The following is a 27,571-nucleotide window of genomic DNA, read 5'->3' as shown; positions in this document are numbered from 1 at the left end:
AATCTCCATTTCCCTATTACTGACAAACAGATCAAGGTGTTCCCCTTTTTCCAAGTGCTCTGAAAACATTAAGAACAAGGTAGAAAGAAGGCAGATGAGGGCACAGAGAAACAAACAACTTCCCTTACGAAAGAAGCAGTTTCAGGTGGTTCTGTTTGCAAACTCAGAATGAAATGCTGACCTCCCTTGGGGAGGCTGTGCTGTTGCACTTCAGCTTAGGCCAGTCACATCTGGGGGCAATGTCCTTCAGGTCATTGTCACTGTGACGGGAGGTAGGCCAAAGCAGCCTCCTGCCACAGCCTCCTGCCTCCAATGGCACGAACGTATTTATGATGCTGCAACCACAGCACAAGCAAATGGTTAATAGCTTCCACCCCCTATACCTGGCACCCTCCAGATGCTGTGAATTTCAACCCCCATCAGTTCTAGCTATCAGGCTTGTTCCCTGAGACCCAGGAGCTACTTGCACAAAGCACACACCCTATGACTTCTTTCTAGAAAGCAGACAGTAGCACATGTGACATGCTGTACAATACACCGGATAGTCCCTTCCTTACATCTGTTTATTGAGTCAATTTACTTTGGAGCTTGGGGTTTTTTTAGGCCAAGAAAGAAAGAAAGAAAGAGGGGAAAACTAGCCTGCCCAACTTGTTTCCTTGATGCTTTTGTCATGGGGCCAAGTTGCTTTATCAGCTGGGACTCCCCTCTTGCTCAGAAATAGAATCCTTGCTAGGCTGTCCTAAATCCTCAGCAGATTGCCCTAAATCCAGTGTAAACCCACTCAGCACAGAAGCTAAGCATTTCTATAACCTGATCTGATTTTTCAGTCCCTTCTATACTCTTTCAGTCTGTGGCTGATCAAGGCTTTGTAGTCATCCCCAAGAGGCCTTTCACTCTCTGCCACACATGCTCCTGCCATATGCTTGGGACTGATAGAAACAGGACCATAACCATCATTTCCTTTTTATATACAACTTTTACTCAAGAAAATGCCTTTTGCAACCTAGGGTTTGTTTGTCTTTTTAATGGTGCAAACCTAATGGCATATCTTGCTTCATTTGTAGCTCCCCAGAAATGAGATTTTTTTTAAAAAGGCATCAAATTTGCAGATGACACCAAACTGGGGTAGCTAATGCCGCAGAAGACAGAACTGGGATTAAAGATGACCTTAACATATTGGAGAACTGGGCCAAAACTAACAAAATGAATTTCAATAGGGACCAATGTAAGGTTTTATACTTAGGCAGGAAGACCCAGATGCACAAATATAAGATGGGCAGGGGGGATACCTGGCTTATGAGTAGTACATGTGAAAAGGATCCAGGGGTCTTATTTTCTCCTGTTCCAGAGACTAGGACCCAAACCAATGGCTTCAAATTAGAAGACTAAGCACCAGGAAAAAACTTTCTGACAGTAAGACCTGTTTGACAGAGGAACGAACTCCCTCGGGAGGTTTATAAGCAGAGGGTGGATGGCTATCTGTCCTGGATGCTTTAATTACAATTCCGCCATTGCAAGGGGTTTTACTAGTGACTACGCTTCTGTGTGAGTTTGACAAACTGAATTAAGGGCCACATTTGGCAGTGCGTACAAAGGTCTAGGGCAGCCTTCTCCTGAGACTCCAACTCCCATCATCCTTAACTAGTAGCGCCAATGATCAAGTGTGATTGGATGTGTGGGCCAACAACTTCTGCAGGCCCCAAGTTGGGGAAATATGGCCTAGGAACAGATCAACAGGGAAGCCGTCGTCCCAGGCAGTCATTTAACAGGCAGTCATTTACCTGCAGATCAGATGAAGCAACTGGAAATTAGGGATGATCACAGAGTGCAGTACATATGCACGTCAGATGATGAGTCATTGCTGCAAGCCTCATAATATTGCTTGGGGCAAAAATAAAAACCAGTGTCTCCAAAGTAAATTAGCAGCTTACTCTCCACCTCCCTTAAGACCACCCCCTTATAGAAGACAAAAGCAATGGTATTTCTGAATTGCTGAATATAGAACATCATCCAGAGAATGTGTATGGTGCATTGTCTTGAGTGCCAGACTAGGAAGACCTGGGTTCAATCCCCCACTGAGCCATGAGTTTATGGGATGGCCCTGGGCCAGTCATTATCTGCCATCTTAATCAACCTCACAGGTTTGTCAGGAAGATTAAAATAGAGTAAGCACCATGCATGTTCCATCCCCATATGGGACAGCTGCATATTTCTGCAATGCTGGGGGTTGGTCTAGATGATCCTCAGGACCCCTTCCAATTCTACAGTTCTATGATTCTATGTATTTCACCCTAAGCACCTTGAGTGGATTGCAGAAATAAGCAGTACGGAAATAAGAATCTTCTCAAATATGACTTTTTTTCAGAAAACAAGAGATACTTGCAACAACATATAATTTACTAAGCCCTCAGACATCCCATCCATCTTGAACACTGGTTTTGCTGGTTTGGTGCTGAAGGGAATTGGAATCCAACAGTGTCTAGGAACACGAGTTTAGAGAAAGGGGATTAAGATAGGCCTATAGGGGCTTTCCTCGTCTAAAATAAAGCCCTGAATGGATTAGAATTTTGAAAGGGTCTAAACTAGGGTAATAGCAATATCCGAAAAAGAGTGGGTTGCCCCCCCCCCAATAATTCTTCAAATTCAACCCTCCTACTAATACCATGAAAAATTGAGCCGGTGCTTCCTTTCAATTCAATACAGAGGAGTTAAATAGCAGTGACTCTTCCTCACTGGTGCCACCACTTTCCCACTTGTTTTCTTACCCAAGTTTTACTTGGTAGCAATGGGGTGGTTTCACAGCTCCCATAGTCCCTAAACACTGCTGCAGTGGAAATAAATAAAACAAACAGGACATTTATCATGGTTCCTTGAAGCTGTTGCAGCACACTGCGGCAGGCTTTGGGGCAGGCCAAACTGCAAGACCTTGCTGCCACCAAGGGAGCTTGGGACTTCAGGGAGTTAGTCCGAAGAAGAAGAAGAAGAAGAAGAAGAAGAAGAAGAAGAAGAAGAGGAGGAGGAGGAGGAGGAGGAGGAGGAGGAGGAGGAGTTTGGATTTGATATCCTGATTTATCACTACACAAAGGAGTCTCAAAGCGGCTAACATTCTCCTTTCCCTTCTTCCCCCATAACAAACACTCTGTGAGGTGAGTGGGCCTGAGAGACTTCAGAGAAGTGTGACTGGCCCAAGGTCACCCAGCAGCTGCATGTGGAGGAGCGGGGAAGCGAACCCGGTTCACCAGATTACAAGTCCACTGCTCTTAACCACTACATCACGCTGGCACTCAGGGGCACACCACACTCCCAAGTAATGCCTTTAGGAGTGTGATGCAGCCCAAAATTTGGAATGGGCTTCCTTTATTGCTCAACTCCAGTCACTGTAGGCCTGGTGGTCCAAATTGTGCTACACAGCCTTAGCAGAGATAGGAGGCTGCTGTGGGATGTGAAATTGGCCGATGCTTCCATAAACACTTGGGGTCCCTTTGTAACATTTATGATGGGACAAGGCAAGTCAGTGGCAACTCCGAGTAATCAGAGATTTACTACTGCAGTACTTTTGGTCTTTGTGTGATTAATAAGTCAGTCAATGGACTAAATGCGATGACGCTACCCCTTCAGTAAACTCCCTATATGTAGGAATAGCATGCACCAAGTTGAAGTTTTTCTTTTTATTTCTTATTGATTTAATACTTTGCCTATGTGTTTGTTGAATAAATAAAAAATTCAATGAAAATTACAAATAAAATAAAAAAACCTTTATTTTCAATTTACTCAGAAAATAAATGGTTTTAATCAGGTCTGTTCTGCACTGAGCCAGACTCAAAAACCCGTAAGAACTCCGTTAAAACTTAATTCCTACAAAAACAACTTGGGGTGGAATACCTGCATTGTCCAAGGCTCTGTGTTGAACTCTCTCTCTCTCCCCCCCCCCCCCCCGCAAATGCTGTGGATGTTGGCTAGATATAGGAGAATGAGACTGCATCAATTACCAGCTTTTGCCTGGAACATCAGATGCTGTCCAAGAATACAATCCCCCGCATTCTCTAGAACCTTGTAATTCTCAACACTATAAGGAGAGTGAAAACCTGAAACGCTTTTCATTCCACTGAAAAGAACTCCTAAGTGATAGTTTAGAAAGGTTTAGTGTGATCCCCAGTCACTATTGGCTGCATCCTTTCTCCTGGCCAACATCTGATTTGAGCTGTGGGGCGACAATTTTTCTTTCCAGTAGGAAGCTAAAAACACTCACACACAAAATGTAAGCAGTGACATGTGCGCATGATGACAGTGTGTTAAAAGGCTGTATCCCAAGCCTTTCTCCTGAATCCAGGACCAGTTACTGATCTTGGATTAATAGTCAACTGCATACATGCCTACTTGTGTAGGTATAGGGTTTTACCCTTACTGATTAGGAAAATGACATTTTTAAAGGTATGAAAAATTTATACTTATGTGCAACATGCTGGTAGGCCCTGATGGGTTGTAGTTCAACAGCGTTTGCGGCACACCTGGTTGGCCAAGCCTGCTCCACAGCATGGCAGGGGGAAATAGCATCATAGAGCTAACCTCAGGTGACTCTCCTGCCCTTAGCAGAGAGCTGCACTATGCGTTGCTCTTGCCACCTGCCAAAAGAGCAGTCGATGGTGGCTTAGCATGATGGAAGCAGGGGGAGAAGGGGGTGAAAGTGGTAGAACGGGTGGGGTTTACAAAATAAAATGCCTCATTTCTCTTTTAAGAAAAATAGAGAGCTGTTGGTTCCCCGCCACCGCTGCCGCCCTACCCCAACTCGGCTTTATCTGGGAGAGGATTATTTTCAGGTTGCACGTTGAAACTAAAGGATGCTTGCGGTTATCTCTGACAGCAGCTTCAAAGAATGTGGAATTGGCTAATGGCCACGGGGGTGAGGCAGGGAGATCGTGTGGTTAGTTTTACCCGGCTGGAACAGTGCCAGAGAAAGAGGTTAGCACTCCTTAATCTTGCTAGAGGCACCTGTATCTTAAAAATCTCAGGCACTTTCCAGCCTTGGATACATCAATGGGAACTGTGTACAGTCAGCATTTCCTTGTAAATGCAGGAAGAGAGAGCAAGTTTCGGCATATTGAAAAAACTCTGCATCTCACAAGATGTAAATCCATGTATATCATGGTTAAGCTATAAACTATAGAGCAGATCATAAAACTTTGGAACAGCTGATGACGGAAAACAAAGGAATGTTTATGTGAGTGTACACAATGAAAAATGTGTTCTGAATCTGATGGTTTTAATACAGAGCAAATCTCCCTTCTCACACAGGATGGAAACCATTATTATTATTATTATTATTATTAGTAGTAGTAGTAGTAGTAGTAGTTTATTAATTCATTCAATTTATATACCACTCTTTATCAAAAGATCCCGGGGAGGTGTACAACATTAAGAACACATTACGGATCACCAGTAATAATTTAAAAATGAAATAAAAAGCATAACAACAGACAGCATAATAACAAAATAATCGTAATAACAGCTCCCTCCCCCAGCTTTAACAGGCCATAGATTATTTAATAGTAGAAGGCATGGGTAAAGAGGAATGCTTTTGCCTCGCACCTAAATATATGCAACGATGGCACCAGGCAAGCCAATGAAAATGCCTGTTCTCTTACTGCCACCTTCTGAACCTCTCTGGGAGGAGGGCCATAGAGAACGGCCTCAGATGACAAGCACAGGGCCCAGGTCTGTTTTTATGGGGAAAGGTGGTCCTTAAGGTACTGAGCTCCTGATCAGTGTAATTGCAGCTTAAAATTAAATGAATGAATAAAAAGTGCATAATTCAGTATTCACAGATTTTACCTATATATTGTATATATCTCGTTCTTTGAAATCAACCCTTTTTATATACACTGAACTGCTTGCATAAGAGATGAACTGGTATTTCTGGCCTGTATCAGAGAGAGCTGATATAATAATCAATTTGTTTATCATCTATGTCACAACAATTACTGGTACTGTTTGGTGTTAAGTACAGTGGTACCCCGCAAGACGAATGCCTCGCAAGACGGAAAACTCGCTAGATGAAAGAGTTTTCTGTTTTGGAGGTGCTTCGCAAAACGAATTTCCTATGGGCTTGCTTCGCAAGACGACAATGTCTTGCGAGTTTCTGCTGGGTTTTTTTCCTCCCCCCCCCTTTTTCTAAGCTGCTAAGCCGCTTATCAGCTGATCCTATCAGCAGATAAGCCGCTAAAAGCCGCTAATAGCGCTAATCTGCTAATCCGTCAATGGGCTTGCTTCGCAAGACGAAAAAACCGCTAGACGAAGAGAATCACAGAACGGATTCTTTTCGTCTTGCGAGGCACCACTGTATATACCCTTTGCGAGTTTGTAGGGTAAGAGTGGAGTGGCTTTGCTGAGTGTTTAATCACATACATACCCAAACCCACCCCCCTTATGTTGAATGTACCCTTAGTGGCATAGACTCAAACGTATCTGGTTTTCTTTTCTTATTTTTGTGACATATAAATATTTATAATGTGGGTTTACATGTGCACCCATCTCACATACTTTAGAATTAATCGCGATGTTGTTGTAACGGAAGATTTAATCTGCACAAAAACTTAGCCAATACCCCAAAGGAAAGCTCACGTGAAGCAAAACCTCTACCCTTGTCATCCATGCAGGCAGTGACAAGCAAGTGAATGTACAGGAGATAAAGATTACTTTCACCACCAGCATTCCATTCCTAAGAAACTATTTTACGTTTACCATGAGCTTTCTGTATGCATTATACAAATATCCCCCACCTCAGAATTGTTTCACTGAGAGATATTCACATTAAGTGAAATGAAATACATAGAGAAAATTCACTCATTTTGTAAATCACATTGAAACGGGTGGCTTAGAAGGTGATTAAGAAATTAACTGTAATAGTAATAATAAATTTGGCACACTAGTTGAATCTAGCTAGGCAAAATGTGCACTTGATTCCGAGAGGGGGAAATAAAATTGAACACATACGCACACACACACATGGGTCAAACATTTGATGAAGGGCATTTAATTCTCAGCATAAACATTTAAGAAAACTATAATAGAAGACCTCCCATGTAAACAATTCTTTTTGATGAAAAACATTTAAGACATCTGCAAATCTAGCCTTATAGAGAAAAACAGGCATGGTTACTGCAAGGACCATGCCTCAGAGGGCAGATCACATACATTGCCTGCAGAAGGTCCTATGTTCATTAAAAGGATTGCTGTTAATTGTGTGTGTTAGTTGCTAGAAAGAGAGAGAGAGAGAGAGAGAGAGAGAGAGAGAGAGAGAGAGAGAGAATGCCTCAAATCAGCTTAAAAAGAAGGCAAAACACAAACAGACAAAATACCGTATTCTTTGCACCATAACACTCACTTTTTTCCTCCTAGAAAGTAAGGGGAAATGTCTGTGTGTGTTATGGAGGGAATGCCTACGGGTGGCATGCCTACGGATTTTCCTCCTCTAAAAACTATGTGCGTGTTATGGTCGGGTGCGTGTTATAGAGCGAAAAATATGGTAAACTAAAAGACAAATCAAAAACAAGTATAGTATGCAGATGGTGAGAAAGATTTCTGCCTGAAGCTCTGGAGAACAACAGCCTGTCCCACTAGATAATACTGGGATAGATAGACCAGTGACTCGACCTCATACAAGGTGACTTCCTGTGTTCCTAATCACATGTGCAGTGCCCCTATGTCTTATAAACAACCAAGGTATTCTGCCTTGGCAAGTAACATTATATTGCTCCATAATCCCTATGATTAGAAGGGCAGGGCTTCCAGGTCAGAGGGTGAAGTTTACAGGTGTAATCAAGTCCAGGCACTTCTCCTTTAAGAAATTACCTGAAGTCTATGGTTGGCTTGCAGAAGGAGGTGCTGCAAAAATGTTTGCTTTTGAGTAAAGGAGCTGAGTTGTCTTGTTAAAACTGATCAACGCTTTCAAGCAGTATAGCTCAGATAGATGTCAGTATGTAATCTACATACAGAAAGCTGAAGTACCAGAGGGAATATTTCCAGCCCTCTTCTTGGTTGGCTCATTTCAACCTGGAGGAAGAGTTTGATGCACTATCTTTCAGAACAAGTGGTCTACCATGTGTGGTGAAGTTATAAAGCCCTGCTGCAAGGCTCTATCAGATGTCTCCCTGGCTGAGCTACACATGTAGAACCAACTCTGCTGGCAATACACCTCTTTAGAATATTAGGCGTGGGGGAATGCCATGTTTCCATGGCCTCATGTGTTTAAAAACAATGTACATACAAACATTGCTGCATGTGCAAAGCCAGTATGTCAGGAAAAGCATGTCAGGCTTCTAGGCATGCTCAATGTGCATGAGAGTAACAGTTTTGATGAGGTAAGGAGTTCAAACAAATGGTACTCCAAAGTCCATAAAGATTCTGCTATATTGCTCTGCTTTAAGGTAAGACAGCCAGTAGGCTATGTTTGACTTGGTAATAACAGGCTTCTGTATATTTCTTCTGAAAAAACAAAACTCTGTTGGCAGAGCCAAGGCTAAGTGTCCTTTAACTTGCAAAGCAGTTACATCCCTGATCACAATGGGGCAGGGAGAGACAGAGAGATGTAAGCGTAGGCAAAAGAAATGGAACAGGATAGCAGATTTCGGGAGAGGTCATTCCTCTCACACACAAAGCAGACTTGGCAAGCATAAGGTTCAAAGTTCACTCTTTGGCATCATCATGGAATGTGGCTAAAATCCTAAGACTCTGGAGAGTGGCTGTCCATTGGACTAAACCAAGCATGGGGAATCTGTAGCCTTCCAGGCGTTGTTGGACTCCAGTTCCCATCATTCCCAGCCAGAAATGATAAGAACTGGAGTCAACAACACGCAGAGGGCAACAGGACTAGACAAAACTAGGCTATGTTTCCGAGAGTTTCCTAGAGGCAGAATAAGGCTAAATTCCAGTTGCTGGAAGGCAACAGCACACTCTACTTCTGGGCTTTCCCAGAAGCGTCTCACTGACCATTGTGAAGAAAAAGACACTTAACTGGATGTACCATCTGACTGGCTATACTTTTATAACCAAACTGAGGTTTTATGCATCACTTTTTCTGTGTGTGCAGAAAGAAACTATTTCGACACCTGATGCACCAATCACACCAGTCTCTGTACACCTCTATCTCACACCCTTGCTAAACATATGTATTTATTTCTCCTTGCAGCTACTCCTCGCTTAGTTGCTTTTGCTTACTTTTACAGTTTACTGCACATGGCAAACAAAGAACCACCCTCTGTGCAAAGAAACTGCTTGTACTATCATCTCTTCTTCCATGACTCCTTTTAGTAGGAGTCACTGTTTCCAGAAGCTGGCTGGCATCGAAACTTGCCACCCGCTTTCCCTTCCTTTTGTGGTCTATGCTGTGTAGCTATTGCAGGAGCTGCGTAAGTGTGTGTGTTGCTTTGGAAAATAAACTGCAGAATGTCTATTTTTATGTGTGGTGGCGCGCAGAAACACTTGTCATTTGCTGCATCACCATTCCCAGTAATTGGTATTAATTAAGCGCAGATTAACAAGCACAGATTCCCCTAGAATTGTCTCAAATGGTGTGAAAGATTGCTTGAAGTGACAACTAAGTGTTTAAGGCTGTAATCCTAAGCACAATTATTTGGGCTTAAGTCACACCAAACTAAAAAGAACTTATTTCTGAGGAAATATTATGTATTAATAAGTACATTTAAAAACCTACCTTTCCTCTAAGGAACTGAAGCTGGTGTGCATAGTTCTCTTCCCACTCCCCCAGGAAATAACTCTGACTTTCTTTAATAACAAGTGGTATAAAAAATACTGTCAGATACATTCCTTCATACTTAAAATAAACCCAGTGAGGTTAAGCTGAGTGACTACCCCATGGTCATCCAGTGAGTTTCATGAGTGGGTGGGTATTTGAACATTCGTCGCCCCAGTCGTAGTCTGACACACTAACCATTATACCACACTAGCCTAGATGCACAATTCATGACTCCTAAGGAGTGCTATTTTTCTAGAAAAAGAGGTGCCAGAACTCTCCATGAACACCTCCCTTGTTCTCTTATAATGACAATGGCGCAATCTGAGAGGTGATGGAACTGAGTTCCTATGAGTTCTGGCTGAAAGAAAGCCCTGGCAATAAGTAATAACATACAATGATGCTTAGCTTGAGAATGAGCAGCGCTATACCTAAATTGTCAACTTTCCTTTTACCCTGGAAGCCCAGGTTAAGACTACCCAGCCCTCTTCCAAACCAGTGTTTTACCAAAGAGCAGGCAATTACAGGCAATTGTTCAGGAACAACAACAACCAAACAACAACAGCAGAGCAGCAGCAACAACAACAACAACAACTCTTTTGGACACAAAAGTAAGATATACATGTTTTTGAAAAAAAATGAAAACAAATTCACTGAATAATTTGATCACTGCATAGTCAAGCCATTGTTTGTTCTAGATCAGGTATGGCTAACCTGTGGTCTTCTAGGAGTCACTGAACTACAACTCCCATCATCCCAACCAACATGGCCAGTGGTCAGGAATGATGGGAGTTAAGAATCCAATGACATCTGGAGAGCCATAGGGTCAGCTACTCTTGTACCAGATGAATAAATGATGGTTGGATAAACAAAACAAAGTTGAGGCATGTTGACTAATTGTTTCTGGATTATTCACCTACATTGTTGTAGAACAGTTGCGGACATGGGAAAGAGCATTTTCTGTGGCAGACCTCTTGTCCAGTAAGATCTGCCTCTTTTACGGTGTTAAATGAACTTCACATTGAGATACTTTTTCAGATATAGACATCTGCTAAAAAATCTGGCCAGATGTACCACTCCTACACATACTTGACTTGTATTCTGAGACAGCAGCAAGATGTGCAGCTGGCAGAAAATGCATTTGAGGTGTTGACCCCTAAATGATCTAGGGAGCAGGAAGAAGATCAGAATAGCTAGCTCTTGGCATCGATATGCAGATAAAGCACAGAGGTGTGGCTGCAAAGAAGCAAGGTGCGTTTTCCCTGCAGGATAGTCATGTGCATTAAAGCGTCCCTGCTACACTCAGCAAGGAAAATTAGCTCTTCCAGAAGTTTATGATTTGCACGTGTTTATGATTTATGAGTTGGGACAGTTCCTATACACATATGCCCAGGGAGGAGGAAAGGGGCCTTTTAGGGATGGCAAGAGAAAGCAGTGGGGCAGGACCATGCCCTCTATTTTGGTAGGGTAAGAGGGTTAGGCTTATTTTGTTCTGATATGCTGCTTACGATGGATGGCAAAATGTTTCAGCCTACCCACCTATCCTCATGCCATGCCACAGGTTCACCTGAGATGCCACCGGCACCTCAGTGAGATGGACAAAGAATTTCTTCTAATCACATTTTATACAGACCTAATCATGGCAAATGGACATGTCCTTTCCAAAGGGCCTGCTCCCCTACTTTTGATGGCAGACAGACACACACACAGGAAGTCAGTGGGCAAAGCTTTTCCCATTGGTTCTCTCCCTGGCAAGAAGAAGTGTCATGCATTACACAACTGCATGCCAGGGAAGGGTTAGAAATATGGAGGCAAGGGAAAGAAAGAAAGAAAGAAAGAAAGAAAGAAAGAAAGAAAGAAAGGGCAACCCTAAGTGAGTGGATGCACAAACTAGCCCATATAGTTCTGTGAAGTTTGTATAATATAGTTCCCACAATGGTGGCAAGTCCATCCCCCCCCTATTGGCCCATGGCAGCTTCTTTAACAGCTGTGGGAGAAACAGAACAGGCACACATTTCCCCCACCACTGCAAAAATAAAAGGCTGTATTGTGCCTCTCACACAGTGTTTATTTAAATATTTAAAGGCCCCCGTTTCATAAAAACACAGCAAGTCGGAATACAACAGAAAACCCCCTGACATGACAATAAAATCAATAAAAAGTTCAATAAAAAATGGTAGATGAAAAGAAATTCACATTTCAAAAGGCCTGTTTCAATAACAGAGTTATCAGGGTGATTCCTGCCAAACGTCTGTTGGAAGGGGGTTCCACTGGGCAGCGCCTGCCGCACTAAAGGTTCAGTCCCTAATAAAGGCTAGATTACACTGGATTCAGTTCTTTCACTGAACAGAGGAACACTTTGCTAATCATCTTTTTTTAAAGTTGCACCCGCATCTATGTATTACAAAATACAGAGAGAGAGAGAGACTTACCTTCCTAGGCTTGACTTTATCTTGCAAATCGTACTGGCCGATTCCTTTATAACTGATCCCGAGCCACCATGGGATCCCTTGTTTATCCTGAAGAACAGAAAGGACACAAGTGGCGAGACCTAAGTAGGAGTCAAGCGCTGCCGAGTTGATGCAGTAGCGTTTAAAAACTATTTTGTTCTGCAACAAGTATCTGCAGGTTAGGGAGACGAAAAGCAGCTCTTTGTTAGCACACCTGCAGCCAACTGAGCGGGGATTATTGTTTAAAGTGGTCTGCCATTCCTTTCCCAGCTGGAAGATAGATGCTGTGCAAACAGGCAGAAAGCAGTGAGGAAACGAGAAGGCTGCATTCCTTGAAACAGTGGCTACAGGCGGGGCGCAAGCTGAGGAAAATCTGTGGGCGGTAAAACAACAACAATGGAAGGGGTTTGATGAGGGGTATGTCCAAAGTACTGCTGCCCTGGGACACTGCTGAGAGGAAAGAATGGGCTATGTACACATGGCACTTTACTCCAAAGTACATATTGCTGCCTTTAGAAGATCACCCTGCATTTATTGCTTTGCACAAGCATATGATACGGAGTAAGGAAGTAGACTGAAGCTTATCTTGTTACTGTGTGACTGCCTCATCTCGGAGGGACCTGTGTGCAAGATTTCATGTTTCACAGGTCTCTCTTTCTCAGTTAAGGAGATAATAACATGAAGCGTTATGCAGCCAACACACTGTTTCAGTAAACCTGACCACAAGCCTTTAATATAGGTTATTAGTATCATCCACCTATTGCAGACGAGGTTCAGAGGCTAAGAAACGGCAGCTAGCCTAAGGCCACCAAATGCATTCACAGCCGAAGTAAACTAGGGATTTCTGGTTCACAGCTCAATCACTCAGCCACTAGCTTGCTAGTGTGAAGTCGGCATTTTCCAACAACTGCATTATGAACATATAATGGCAAGCTTGCATAGTTTAATCAGGAACGTATGGGATTATAAAATGTATACATTGGGTATGTGTGATCTTAAGTTATTACCAAATAATGCTGTATTTGTGTGTATTTTTAATGTGACCCTGCCCTAAAATTGCTTATCATGAATTGCTTAAATTGCACACATAAATAAAACGCCACATCTTGTGTTTTTGTGTGTGGAAGATGACACAAAGTTCCTAGCATATGGCCTCACAGTATGGTCTGAAAGCACACGAGGCCACCATCTTGCTGAAGTTTAAGCAGGTCTGGGTCTAATCACTGCTAAGGGGAACAAACACCTGGGAACCACATGTATGTTGTTATATTAAAAACAAGAGACTGAATTAAAGCAGGAGTGTTGCTCCAGATGTTGATTCTGACTCCCATCAGCTTCTGCCAGCATGGCCAATGGCCAGGCATGATAGGGGGCTTCAGTCCAACATACGGACAGCAGCATGTCAAGGAAGGTTGGTCTACTCTCACTGGCAGCGGTTCTCCAGTGCCTCAAACTGAAATTATCCCCACCACCAGGGACTGAACCTGGGACCTTCTGCATGCCAAGTATGTGTTCCCTCCTGTTTTTTTCTGGGGAGGGCACTGCTCTTTCAAAACTCCAACTCTATGGGTGGGATTCAACTAAATTACTGTGTGCGCGCAACGAAGTCCACTCATGCAACAGGGCTCCCCCCTTCTCCCCCGCAAGCACCCCCTAAATATGCTCTGGAGGGTTGAAGAAACCCCTAGAACAGGTTTAGGGGGCAAGCAGGGTGAGAAGGGGGGGAAGTCCCATTGCACGAGCAGAATTTGTTCCCAGACTTTGTACCATAATTAGCGCAATGCTGAATTCTGCCCCAAGGCACTTAGGTTCTCTTACAGCGGTCACTAACCTTTACTCCGTAGTAATGGACTCCGTATGTAGGCAGAGCTTCAACCACTTTCATGTACCTGTGCAGACAGATTCATAAGTAAATGGGTCGGCTCTTCTGTGAAGTTCTCTCTAAGCACATATTCTCTGATTTTTTTAATTCCTCTTTAAGCTGCAGCAGAGGGTTCTCCCCATTGCCCCTTAATTTTTTTTAGAACGGATCAGTCAACAGCTATGTTCGAAGTATGTTTACAAATGCGTTCAAGCACAGCAACAAACTGCATGGTCAAAAAAATGTCAAAAGAGCTCAGCAGAATGGAATTAGCATGGTCTCCCGTTAAAAAAACACCTCCAAAAGTTGTGCGGTGCAATTTGGCACAGGTGCTCAGCCCCTATTCTACTTGCCAGCTTAACAGCTGAACTCCATTAAAAACTTGGCTCCAATTATTGTGGCTGAGCTATCTAACAATACAGGTCTGCACTATTTTCCAAGTTTAGTTCTAAGATGTGTTTTATGTTCTTCTGAGTACACTTCCATGGTAAATGTAGCTGACCAGGCTATATGAGAGAAATTTGAATAGTCAAGTACACATAACCTCAGGGAGATATGACCAGGAAATGAGATCTGACCAAGCTAGTGCCTATTCATGGAATGTTCAGTTGTTTGCACAGCTTCAGCTGTTGGGTCAGTTCTTGAGTAGGCTCCTGGCTATGAAAGGCACTGTGGAGTCTTCAGGAGAAAAGACAGTGTGGGAGGGGAATTGGGGAATTGGTCCAAAGATCTGCTGTCCATGCCTTTGCGACCTACAGGTGGGCATGTCACTTTTCAACAAGTAATCGCTGACCATCAGTGTCTACCAGTGACTAACTAAGAACCATGTCAACCTATCAGACCACTGATGAAGCCCCTTCTGCACTCCACCTCACCCCACAAATGTCCAAGTGAAACACTTACTGAACAATCGCTTGTCCTCTGGTCAGCCCCTTATTTTTTACATAATGTTCAATGACTCTGTCCTCACTGTGGAACAAGCACAATGGTTAAGGAGGCGGCAGAAGTATTTTATACCAAATAGTATTTTATACCAAATAATAATGTTTGATGGCACTCAGAAAACCATTCCACACACAAACATACAACACTCCGCTAAGAACCTCTTCGGTGAGGTGCACACTCTTGCACATTCAGGAACTGAGCTACACAGAATGGAACGATGTGTCTGTTCCTTGATATAGCAGGACGGGCTCTAATTTGTAATTAACCCTGCTATATCGTGCACACTACTGTAGAATGTCCCATTACTAAGACACAAGCATTGAACGAGTTGCAAGCACAGCAAAGCTGAAATTTAGCAAAAAGCAGGTGGAGTTATGTTAGATTCCCTACCGCATCACTTATCACCATGATGAGAACTTGCAGACTAAAGTGTGCATATGTCAGAAAACTGCCTATACCAATACATTATCTTTGGAGGAAATAACAGAAGAAGTTAAGTGGTTCCCTGCCAGATCAAACCAAAGACCCATCTAGTCCAGGATCCTGTTCTTACAATTAGAGGCCCCTGGGAAGCCCATAAGCAAGAGTTGAGTGTAATAGCACTCCCCAGCAACTGGGGATATTGAAGCATATCACCTCTGATAATGAAGGTAATATAATCATTGTGTACCCATTCATAATGTAGCTGCTCAATGAATTTGACTGCTGTTAAAGGCAGAAGAGTCCTGCTGAGTGGAGGAAGGAGTTCAGTAGCAGCTTTTAAGACATTTGGGCTTGGATCCAGAGTTCCTGTGAGCTGAACTCTGATCACAGGATGCTCCTGCTAGAGGAAGAGGCAATTCCCCCTCCACCTCCGCCTGCCCCCATAATCCCTTAAAAAGCTACTCTAAAGGGTTGAGAGACCCTCTGGAAATAGTGTGGGAAGTGGCCTGTAATGCAGCAGGAAGGAGGACTGGGTGAAAATCACCTTCTCATCTCTTCCTCTAGCTCACAGGAACTCTAGATTCAAGCTAAAATGTCTTACAGTCTGATACAGGCCTCTAATTTTTTTACCAGGACCTTTCATAGTTGCAGGTATTTAACAGGGATAATCCTGGCTTACATGGGCCAGCAATGACTGGAATAGCTAGATCTTTTGAATTTCAGCAGGACACTGATATTGTTAAGACACAGGAGCCCTGCTAGAGAAAAAGATAGCAACACCGTGGGACCCACAAAGGCTGCTACCCTACATACACTGCTTAAAACTCACTGAACTTGCAACACCTACCTGTGTGCATAACTGCAGCCCAAAAGGAATAAGCTGTTATAAATGATCAATGACTTGCCCTCTCTTATAACTACAGATTTCATAGTGCGGCTTGAGTTTATGAAGGTGAGTTATCAGCATGACAGCAATGGACTATGAAGCGGCAACAACAAAGATGGCCACGTAACTCTCATGGGAAGTAATAGTTACACTTTAGTCTGCACTAGGTAGACCTCATCTGGAATACTGGGCCCAGTTCTGGGTGCCACACTTTAAGAAGGATGAAGAGAAACTGGAACAGGTTCAGAGGAGGGCAACGAAGATGGTCAGAGTATGGAAAACCAAGTCCTATGAGGAAAGGTTGAAGGAATTGGGTATGTTTAGCCTAGAGAAGACTGAGCAGGGGACATAATAGCATTTTTTTTAGTCCCAGAATTACAGCCCCGAGTTTACTTTGGAGAGAGATCATATGAAAGTCAACTCCTTTTAAACATTCCTATGTTTTCCTTAAATATTTGAACTAATCTTTAAATCCTGGCCCTGGATTCAGATACACTTATCGACCTACAGAACTTGGGCAGTGTCTGTATTAAAGACATCTATACTATTTGTTCAACAGCTTTTCAAACAAATAGTAGCTGGGAGGAAATTTCGACAGCCTCATGAAAATATGTGTGTTATTTAGGGCGCCAGATAAAGTGTTTGATGGGCCAGGAGGACCTTGGATTAAACCCCTGCTCAGAGGTGGAAGTCCTTGGATGGCCTTGGGCAAGGCACAGCCAGACCTAATTTACTTTGCTGGCTTGTTGTGAGGATAATATGGGGAGTTGGAGGTAGGGGGAGAAGAGAAAATATGGCTTGGATCTAGAGTCCCTGTGAGTGAAACAGGGGAGGTGATTTCTGCCCAGTTCCTCCTTCTCCCCTCCTCCCTGCAGCCTCCTTTGTCCATTGAAAAGCTGTTTAGGAGGGCTGGAGAACCCTCCAGAACAAGGTGGTGCTGGGAAGCATGGGAAGTGAAACTTGTCAAAAATCTCCTCCTCCTCACTTTATGGACCACAAGTATGGAAAGAGCCCTTCCTATTCATGGAAGAGACAGTGTGGCTCTCCAACCCTTCCAATGTTGGTTAGAGAAGAAGGGCAGGATAAAAGCGTGAAAGGCAAGTGAAAGGAAAAATAAATGTGTCTTACCAAAAGGCGAGCGATGGGTGTTCCTGTAGCGTCTTGGTAGGAAAGGCAGGCAAGTTCTTTAGATCTTTTCTTGCATTCTCATCACTTGGAAGTGGACGGGAAAACAAAAGAATAAAAGAGTGTTAACTATTTTGGAATCAGTAAGACTTGCCTAGTTGGTTCTAGGAAAAGGGGGCTGAGTTTTAGCCACTCGGAAGCGGGTTCATTCATAGTGTAGTCCAGCTGTCATAGCAACGTAACCCTATAGGCCTTCTAGCATGACAACTCTGAACAAAAGAAGTGGACTTGCATTACTTTTCTGATTAGGGACACAGTGCAACTGAGGAAATTTGGCTGCCGAAGAAAAAGAGGCGGTGATACTCATCAGCCACTGAATATTCTTTGCTGAAACGATACCTTCTGTTTCAACCAGTTGAAAAAACAAACCCCCGCGTTCTCTAACATGGACACATCTCTTAAGATTCCTAAAGCAAATCTGATTCCACTTTTTGACTAAAAAAATAATAATCAGCTAAGGCATTCTCACTATTCTAGTTCTTGGAGAGGGGGGAGAAATAGGAGGAGAAAGAAAGTTAAAAAGAAATTGTAACTTGGCCCCAAGTTACAATTGGGATTGGGCAGATATCCATTTAATTATTTTAAGAAGACAAAAAGGCATGTGTGGCTGCTGGCAGAAAAGAAAAGTGGGCAATACTTTCTGTTTATCTGCTTAATGAGGCCAACGAGTTTCTGCAGGATTTCTGCATGCTTTTAGCAGAGATCAGCAAGCACCAACATGACTTTTCTGTACCAGTAATTCATTGGGCTTCCTGAGTCATTAACACGTGCCTCGTTTTTCCCAATGGAATAAGCTGACGCATTACTTCTTATACAAGGTGCCTTGTTCTAAACTGAACTCACAGCATCTTTAAATAATTCAGCACAGGAGAAAAGTGTGACTTCCTCCCAACCCTCTGTTGCAGAATCTCTCTGGATGTGCACCTGTCCACAAAGCAAGGAAGGATTTCCTAACAGTGTGGTAGCCCAGGGGTGGGGAACCCCAGGCCTAAGGGCCAAATGCATCACTCCAGTCCTCTCTACCTGCTCCTCGGGACTGACTGTCCCCAGGACATGCCTCTCAACTGCCCTGCTGTGAGCACCCTCCTTGTGTGCTTCTGTCTGCCTGGAATGCCTCCCTGAACTGCAAGAAGACATTTTGGTTGCCTGGACAGAGGATGGAGGTGTGTAGGTGTGTGTGTGTGTGTGTGTGTGTGTGTGTGTGTGTGTGTGCACAGAGACCTCTGGTTTCTGTCTGGCTAGCATGTAGTCTACTGTACAAAGGTAAGTCTCACATCTGCTGCTTCACCCAACGTTGGCTCTGGCCCCATCCACCACTTACACAAACAAACACAAACACAAACACACAGGGAAGCTCCCCCTGGGAATGCAGGCTGAAAAAGGTACCCCACCCCAGTGATAGTATTATCGCAGCATTGGCATCCAAATATTTCTGGAAAGAGCCTCCTGTCAAATATCTCTTTTCTGGCAGCAAGAATCACCTCTTCCAGAACTGGATTTTTTTAAAAAAACAAAAATCAGATTTAAGCTCTATCTGCTTATATTTACACACACACACACACACACACCCCAACAACACTGGGATAAATTGTCAGTTGCCCATGTGCAGTTCAGGAAAGGCTCTTGCTGGCAGAAGGAGGGAGGAGGCCTCCCCCTTTGTCCTGCAGCGCCCCACACCATCCCCCATCCTGTTCCCTGATCCCTCTGGAGCACATTTTCATGGAACAAAGGGAATAAGGAATAAGCAAAAACTGCCCTCACTGAACTGAGTTCTGTTCACAGGATCCAAGCCATTATTTTAACACTTTCAGTTAACTGAAACACACACACGGAGTGTGAATATGTCTGCATGTGTGGATAACACAAACACGCCAATTCAACTGTGGTCCTTTAACACAAGTGTTCCTATAGGAAATAAAAGGATTCTATTTCAGCTGCCAGTTCTCACCAGAATCTAGGTCTCCACCCGCCACAAGCACAGAGCAGGCCCATTGTAGTCCAGCACCTGCAGGGCAAATAGCTATTGATGACAAGAAAGTCGATCTGCAAGGAGATTCTCCTAAGGGCTGCAGCCAATCTGAGGTGGTGGGAAAGTTTCTTCCTGACCTCAAATATCATTATATGTCAAACGCTTGAGTGTTATTTGAGCAAACCTCTTTCAGAGAGTTACTCCCAAAAGAAAATGAAACCAGGCACACATTTGTTAATGGTCCACCATGGCTATAACATGGACATAACCTTCACATTTCCTCGTACCATCTCAAAAACATACTGTTTCAATGACTTGTGCCAACACTTTCAGCTAATAGTATTCCAGAGTACAATAACATCTTACACTTATTTTACTTATGCAATCACAGCTTTGCACAGTGTGTGTGTGTGTGTGTGTGTGTGTGTGTGTGTGTGTAACTACCCACTCCCCATTTTTATATTCTTCCACCACCACCTGGGCAAAGCTGCCATGCTGGACTTGCCCAGTTTTGGGAAGGTGGCACAAGGGATCTGGCAGTATCCCAGAAGCTGGACTTTGGGAAGGAGATGTGAGCGCTCTGGCAGGGTCCTAGAACCCCCTGCTCCACAAAGCTGGGCAAGCAGTCCTCCACCTTGTAGTGAGGACAGTTCTGGAGGTTCCTGGTGTTCGATGATTTTGCATCTGCAAGCAGTGGCCACAAACATAACCCCCACATAAGATGCGAGTTACCTGTACAGTAGTACCTTGGAAGTCAAACAGAATCTGTTCAGGAAGTCCGTTCGACTTCCAAAACATTTGGAAACCAAAGTGTGGCTTCTGATTGGCTGCAGGAAGCTCCTGCAGCCAATTGGAAGCTGCAGAAGCCCCATCGGATGTTCGGCTTCCAAAAATAGTTCACAAACCGGAACAGTCACTTCTGGGTTTGCTGCATCCAGGAGCTAAAACATTTGAGAACTAAGTTGTTTGAAAACAAAGGTACGATTGTATATGAATGACAGAGTCAAGTCGTGTCACCCAATATCCCAAGGTTTTCTCTGACTCCCAAGAAATGGGGGGAGGCAATATCTTGGGGGTGTGAATGCGTGCATCTGTGTGTAAAGGTTCCTGAATCAAGGCTAGAACACCCCATGGAGGGGTATCTAGAGTCTTCCTTGTACAGCTTTCAACATAAGCTGAAGACACGCTTCTTCTATACTTAGACATTTAAGGTATTTTGTTTTGTAGGACCCTCCTCTTTCGCTGAATGTATACTGCTCTGTTCTGGCTGAAACGGTTCTCCTTGCTCTTACAATCGTTAGCTGTTTTATCTGTTTTTATACATTGCATATTCTATTGTTGTAATCAGCTCTGGGACCTTAGGTGGAGGGCGGGTAAAAAATCTTCTGAATAAATAAAACATCTCTGCTCTCATCTTGACTTTGAAGCAATCTGTTCATTAGTTCTCTGTGGTATACGTATAAATGACAGCTTCTTCACCTCCTTCAAAGCTCCTCCACAGTGGCTCACCACTAAGAGGCTAATATATGTTCACAATACACCCATGACAAACTACAGTGCCCTATTTTGCTATAGCCCCCCCCCCCAAATCACAAAGGCAAGCCGCTCCTACACACTGAATGAAGGTGCAAGCCGTAATTCAGAGGTTTCCTGTGACAGGGCTGAAAATGATAGACTCCTTAGGCTGCAGGAGAACTGAAGATCAACTAAACTTCAAACCCTTGTTCACAACACAGGATCAACTTTCACTAACCCAACACTACCCAGATGACAATCTGTGCAATACAAAGCGCACCACTGAGCAAGGAGTAGCATGGCACACTTTCCTAAGAAAATAAACTGAATGGATTCATTAATTGAGTGGAGTGACATGTTACAGATGAAAGCAAAAAAGCCAACAACCTCACAATGTCAGTGTGACCTGAGGAAAAGCTCCCCCCCCCCCAATGCAAATAAGTATAAATATAATGTCACAGGCACAGCGCTGTAAATTGTATTCTGTGCTTCTATTTCCATGAGTAACAGAACTTCAGGGTCTGAAATGCTAGCTTCACCTCATTCCTTTTCCCCAGTTGCCTTAGCTTCACCTGCCAGTGTACTCAAGCTCAGGTTGGATTCAGATGATCACCTGCAATTCAGATTACCACTAAAAATCCAGCCCAGAGAGAATGCAACCAGAAGGATAGTCCATTATCTGTGCCATCTGGCAAAACGGCAAGGTGTTCAGGGGAGAAAAGAAATAAATAAAATCCACTTTGTTTTCTATCTTGTTCTCTATAAGCCTAGGCCAGGGTGCTAGTGTCATCAGCTCTTGAAAGTGGTCTGAAAATAATTTGTTCCATTTGCCTGGAACACCTTGGGAGAAAGGCAGTACAGTGGTGCCTCGGGTTAAGTACTTAATTCATTCCAGAGGTCTGTTCTTAACCTGAAACTGTTCTTAACCTGAAGCACCACTTTAGCTAATGGGGCCTCCTGCTGCCACTGCACCGCCGAAGCACGATTTCTGTTCTCATCCTGAAGCAAAGTTCTTAACCTGAAGCATTATTTATGGGTTAGCGGAGTCTGTAACCTGAAGCGTATGTAACCTGAAGCGTTTGTAACCTGAAGCGTATGTAACCTGAGGTACCACTGTACATAAATGCAATAAAGAATATACTCAGTTGAGAACAGCATGCTAAAATATCTCTATCATTCTTATTAAATAGTGGGTGTACATAGTAGATGACACAGAGATTTCTCCAAGTAGTTCTTTATAAGTAAACTGGAATTGAACTGAACAGCAAACAGCTCAGCCAGCCTGCTTTTATAGGCTGTCAACTTTGTAACAACAACCCAGGGTTTTCTGCCTAAATTAACTGATGTGGACCTCAGTGAAAACTATATACATGATACCCCTGGTGGCCAGGGTGAGAACTTCAATACATTACAATTCTAGAAGAGTTGCATATTAAATAAACAAAATGCCAACATTGGCTAATTAGGTCACAGACAGATGAGTCCCTAACGCTGGCCAGTGTTGGCCTAAGTGTGCTAATTTGATAGCCAAACTCACTGCTACACCGCTAGGCCATATCCTAATCCCGTTTGCCCAGGAATAAACCCCACGCTGAATTTAAGAGGTTTTATTGCTGAGTGAGACACGGAGAGGACCGTGCAGTAAATTATTCTTCTACAAACAGCTTAACGTCTACGCATTGCCGAAGACTACATCAGCACTCTCTTTTTGGTTAAACTAGTTTCCAAACTAACATTAACAAAAATTCATAAGCAGACAGAATTGGCAGATGCCACATTTCATTTACCTTCAATAGTGTGCTTCACGGCCAGCTATGGAAATGGAGGCAACACAAGATCACTCAATTCAAGGGGGAAAGCCAGTATCACTTTCCTATACAGCAAATTTGTGCTGGAGCATCCTAGAGGCTGAAACCATCTGTTGGTTCAAACATATGCAGCCTCCATGCTTGAAAGGTCTAACCACTGTTTAGTAATTCTGGGGGTTACACCTAGAGCCAATATCGCATAGAGCCAAAACACATTGGGTTCAATGGTGGGCAGGATTGGCCAAGTCTTTCCCCCCCAGACATCTGCCCCCTTTTTAATTTTTTTGCCAGACACGTAAATTTGAACACACACAAGTTCAATGCACATAAGCCACAGGCTTACTGTATACACCGATCCCAAAATGTGAAGCTGTAGTCCAAAGGTATACATTTCTGCACCCAGGTCCCTACTCATATAGGTTTCTTAATTGTGTGTGTATGAGTGTATGTTAAATTGAGATCCACAGTGGATATATTTACAAAGAGCATTGAACTCTAAAGAGCTTACAGCTTTTGGGGTGGGGTGGGGGCAGGGGATAACCAATGGGCATATGATCTCATTCAGGCACTTACAACTTGCAAGAATGACCTCAGAGCACCAGACAGATTCTCCCATGCACCAGGCAGGAAGCGGATCTGTTCCTCTCTACCTGCGGATTTATTGTTGAGCGAGTGGGGATTATTCACGGTCTGCATGATGCTAGAAGATGTCTCCCATGAGGCTTCCAAGAGCTGCAGACTTGTTATTGCTAACACTCATGGGTTCTTCCTCTTTGCACAAAAGTCAGATTAGCCAAATTAGTCGTGGTTCCTTTGTGCGGCAGCAAAACTGAAAGCTTGTTATCACAGTCCTATGTGCTTGATAACAAAAGGCACCTCAGCCTACAAAAAGGCATGCATCCAGTGGCAGGGAACTGGCAAAACTACAAGGGGAAAGTGGCATTAACGTGCAAGCACTGTCTGTGCTATGTCTCCTGGGCACACAGTAAACCTAAGTCAGGGGAAAGCTTCAGAAATAGCAGAGTGGAGCTGCATATAAACACAACACCTCCCATTTTTGTTTTCACAGAATCGACGCAGAGACCTTAGAGACCATCTAGTCAACTCTCGGCTCAATTTAGGACTCTTGCAACTACAGCATCCCAGGTAGATGGAAGTCCAGCCTGCACTTCAATGCAGGAGAGCCGATCGCCTCCAGAGGTAGTCTATTTCATTGTTCAGCTAAAATCTGCTTCCTTTCCATTTCTATCCATTAGTTCCATTCCTGCCTTCTGGAGCAGCAGAAAACAAGCCTGGCTTCATTTTCTCCCTGAAGCCAATCAGATCTCTGAAGGACAACTGTGATGTCTCCCTAACTTTTCCCCACCAGCCTAAATGTACCCAGTTATCTCAACTACAGTAACTGACTGACTGGAACCCTCTTCCAAGCAGATTAATTACTGGCACTGTTACGATGTTACATATATGCACCCAAGACACAATAACAATAGCTCAGAGGTATAGTATTGTATCTGTTTCTCAGATGGAAGCATGTCTAATGAATACAGTATTTCCACAGATCTCATGAATTGTCTCACTTAATCTCTGTATTCACTTGAATTCTTTAGAAATGACACCACTGACAGCACAAAATTGCAGCAGCTGATAGAATCACACTTCGTTAGCTAATTGCTTTCCAAAATAATGGACATAATTGAGCCAAAGCAACATATAAAATGGTACCTCGGGTTACATACGCTTCAGGTTACAGACCGCGCTAACCCAGAAATAGTACCTCGGGTTAAGAACTTTGCTTCAGGGTGAGAACAGAAATCGTGCTCCGGTGGCAGCAGGAGGCCCCATTAGCAAAAGTGGTGCTTCAGGTTAAGAACAGTTTCAGGTTAAGAATGGACCTCCAGAACGAATTAAGTACTTAACACGAGGTAACACTGTATGTTGATTTCAGTGGTAGAATTACAGGACAACCCTATAAAAGTCCCTGCAGAAGTAAATACCACCAAGTGCAATATGTAGGATTAAAGCCTTAAACATGTGCTTCAGTTCTGTCCCATTGTAATCAATGATACTGTTTAACTTTGGCTGGATTGCGGCCACTGTTTTGTCACAGAAATTCCCTGTTTGTTCTACAGGCATATTTACACCTGCTGATTAACTTGGATGCATTGATTGCCTTCTAATACAGATAATTAAGATCTATTTCTGTTAACCCAGCCCACAGGTCAACCCTGTTAACCTCAAACTGCATATATCCTTTTAGATGTACTTCAATAATAGTCAGTTGTCATTCCACCCCGCCAAAAAAGCAGCACCATTGACAAGAAGATACTGTTTTCACATAGACTACATTGTGATACGTCTTTCTAAAATACATCAGGATAGATCCAGACTACCTATTGGAATTTTGTACACAGGGTGCTCTGCTAGAGGAATGGGGTAGGTGATTTTTGCCTATTACGTCTTTCCACAGAAAAGTTGCTCCAGAGGACTGGAAGACAGCACTGGAGGTGATGTTGGGAGAGGTGGAGCGAATTGGCAAAATTTGGGCCCTCTTCGTTCAGCGAGAGCTTCTGTAGACTCTCAGTCCTTTCTGAGAATGGAAGGGTTGGTAAGTCTGGATCCAACCTATAAATCACTTAACAACATCTGCAAGTGGAGCAATATTTTAAAACAGGGATGTCCAACTGGCCGACCACGATCGACTGGTTGATTCCCTGCAGCTAGTGGTTGATCACAGGCCCCATTTCCTCCGTGGTGGAAAAAGAACATCTGGGCCCACCCCCTTGCCCCGTCCTTCATTTGCGCACGATCTCAAAAGTGGCAGATGGAGTTATCGCTAGCGATCTTCTGTTGAGCAACTTTTGACTGACTTCCTCCCCCCAAGAAAGCTCAACTACCTTGGTTCGCCCCCCCCATGGGTAGATCACTGCCAGCTTTTTATTGTGGGAGTAGATCGCAGACTCTTAGGAGTTGGACTTCCCTGGTTTAGAAGGTTTATCAACACAACAACCCCATGAGGTAGGTCACCACACTCTTCCCATATGGGGAGCTGAGGCTAAGGGAAAATAAATTTGCCCTGAGTCACACAATGAGTACATAATAGAGTTGAAATCATGTATCTTAGATCCTTAGGCAATTCTCTGGTCCACACAATGAGAGATTGGCATATTTGTTAACGAAAGATACTGGAATGTTGCTCATCACTTACCTTTAAAAAGCTATGTTAGAAGTAGCTGTGCCTATGAAGTACCCAACAAATCTGTTAAGGTTTTTTACAATGCCACCAAGTGCAGTACTGTTAAGAATCCTGGGTGTTGAGCACGGCAGCTTATTTAATTCATATTTTGCCTGGGTATAAAATTGAAAAAGAAATACTTCCCCCAATTGAAAAACTAGCTCCCTGTGAGAGTAAATGAAAAGTCTTTACATGCACATATTTATTCCGAATGTGGTGGCAATCCTGAAGTCTAGCACAACCATTAAGTGGCTTTAGACTCTCAGGAACTTCAAATTCCATGTAGAAACAAACAAAGCACAAAGCATATGCAACCGTTTGTAGTGCCATACATTTCACTCAGACTTTTAGATAATCTTATCATGCATATAGAACCCAAGTCCTTACAACCTCATGCATCAACCTGACAGCTTTAAGTATTTGTCCAAGATGCTGCTTTCCTTTCTATACCATAAACAGGCATTGCCCTCTCAGAGAGATTATTGTTACCATGCCTCAGGATTCCAGACAGGAAACACCCACTTGGCAGCAACACACTTCAGAAAGCCAGTTCCATTGTTGGAAGTATACTGCATGCAGGTAACCAAAGAGGGTTGATTCAGACAATCACACACCAATTTAGTAAACCAGTGCTTAGGAAAGGAAATGCTACGGAAGGTTACACACAGCGTTTGAAACTCCCATTGTCCTAGGCACGTTTTGCAACAGGGAATTTCATTAACACGAGCAGCTTCTGAGCTCTGGGTGCAGTACTGAACCTAATTTCAGCTTAAAACTGCCACTGCTGGAAGAAAAGGAGGACCTTTTTCTGCCTCCCCACTTCCAGCCACTCTCTGAAGACTGGAAAAGGGAACCTCATAAGAATATTAGGAGGGTGGGCAGGGGAAGTATGGCTTTGTTTTTTGCAGTCTTCAGATGAGGACTAGACCACATGAAAAATCTGCAGTTCTTTCATTTTCAGCTTTGTATTCCTTATATTAAAAAAGCACGCATAAATACTCCATTGCGGTGCCCATAACCTAGGTTTTAGGTGCCATTTAGCTCCTAGCTTTCATATCTCTGTTTCTAACACTGGTTACACATGAACCAAGGCGAAGGGATCACCCAAGAACAAAATGTTTGGCAAAGCCATGTTTCTACAGATCTCTCAGAATTCCAATCAACCGATCTTGTTCAATAAAAGCTGAGACTATTCCTGCTGTCTCTCTGCCGTTTCAGTTAACAGGGGACTATTCTTTGTCATTCATCTCAGATATCTTCACTATCAGCATGGAGGTGCCATAAGCAGAATAAAAAGCCCCAGCACTTACCACAAAACCAATATGCACCAACTATTATGGCAGAGTTGGTGCCCTCCAGTTGTCATTGGACTTCCACCTGGTATCAACTCCCATCAGGATGTTGGGAGTTGGGGTCCTACATAATCTGGAGGACAACTTGTTGGCCACCCCTGCACTGTGGGGATGGGAAAGCATGTGTGCATAAAGGTTGGCCACAGCATCTTGAGTTGCAGCCACTACTTCTTAAGGACCCTCTCTGCTTTCAATAC

The 27,571-nt window shown here is 43.4% G+C and overlaps 1 protein-coding gene and 1 long non-coding RNA gene across 12 annotated transcripts in view; one reads left to right on the top strand and one right to left on the bottom strand.

Moving 5' to 3' along the window:
- LOC310702215 overlaps positions 1-27,215 on the top strand; it is a 62,769-nt gene extending 35,554 nt beyond the window's left edge. The window contains exons 3-4 of the long non-coding RNA XR_014523365.1: positions 23,860-23,990; positions 25,258-27,215. This is a non-coding gene — a long non-coding RNA (uncharacterized lncRNA). The remainder of the gene's footprint in view (positions 1-23,859; positions 23,991-25,257) is intronic.
- The window catches only part of FRMD4B (FERM domain containing 4B), a 243,354-nt gene that overhangs the window by 42,522 nt on the left and 173,261 nt on the right, over positions 1-27,571 (bottom strand). For 10 of the 11 annotated variants that reach the window (XR_014522917.1, XR_014522918.1, XR_014522919.1 and 7 more), the window contains 4 exons: positions 17,442-17,525; positions 14,963-15,028; positions 14,030-14,087; positions 12,181-12,267 (listed from right to left, as the gene is read on the bottom strand). Coding sequence is in view for 7 of the 11 variants with exons in the window: in XM_083491339.1 (XP_083347465.1) it covers positions 12,181-12,267; positions 14,030-14,087; positions 14,963-15,028; positions 17,442-17,525 (295 nt within the window). In the remaining 4 variants the exon portion in view is untranslated. Of the gene's footprint in view, positions 1-12,180; positions 12,268-14,029; positions 14,088-14,962; positions 15,029-17,441; positions 17,526-26,511; positions 26,613-27,571 lie in introns of those variants that run through there. The other variant, XM_083491335.1, reaches the window with a different exon arrangement.

The sequence above is a fragment of the Podarcis liolepis genome (genome assembly GCF_965112155.1).
Source record: "Podarcis liolepis genome assembly, chromosome: 2".
In the NCBI taxonomy this organism is placed as follows: domain Eukaryota; kingdom Metazoa; phylum Chordata; class Lepidosauria; order Squamata; family Lacertidae; genus Podarcis; species Podarcis liolepis.
Note: the sequence above shows the minus strand (reverse complement) of the source record. Positions and strands in the feature narration are given on the sequence as shown.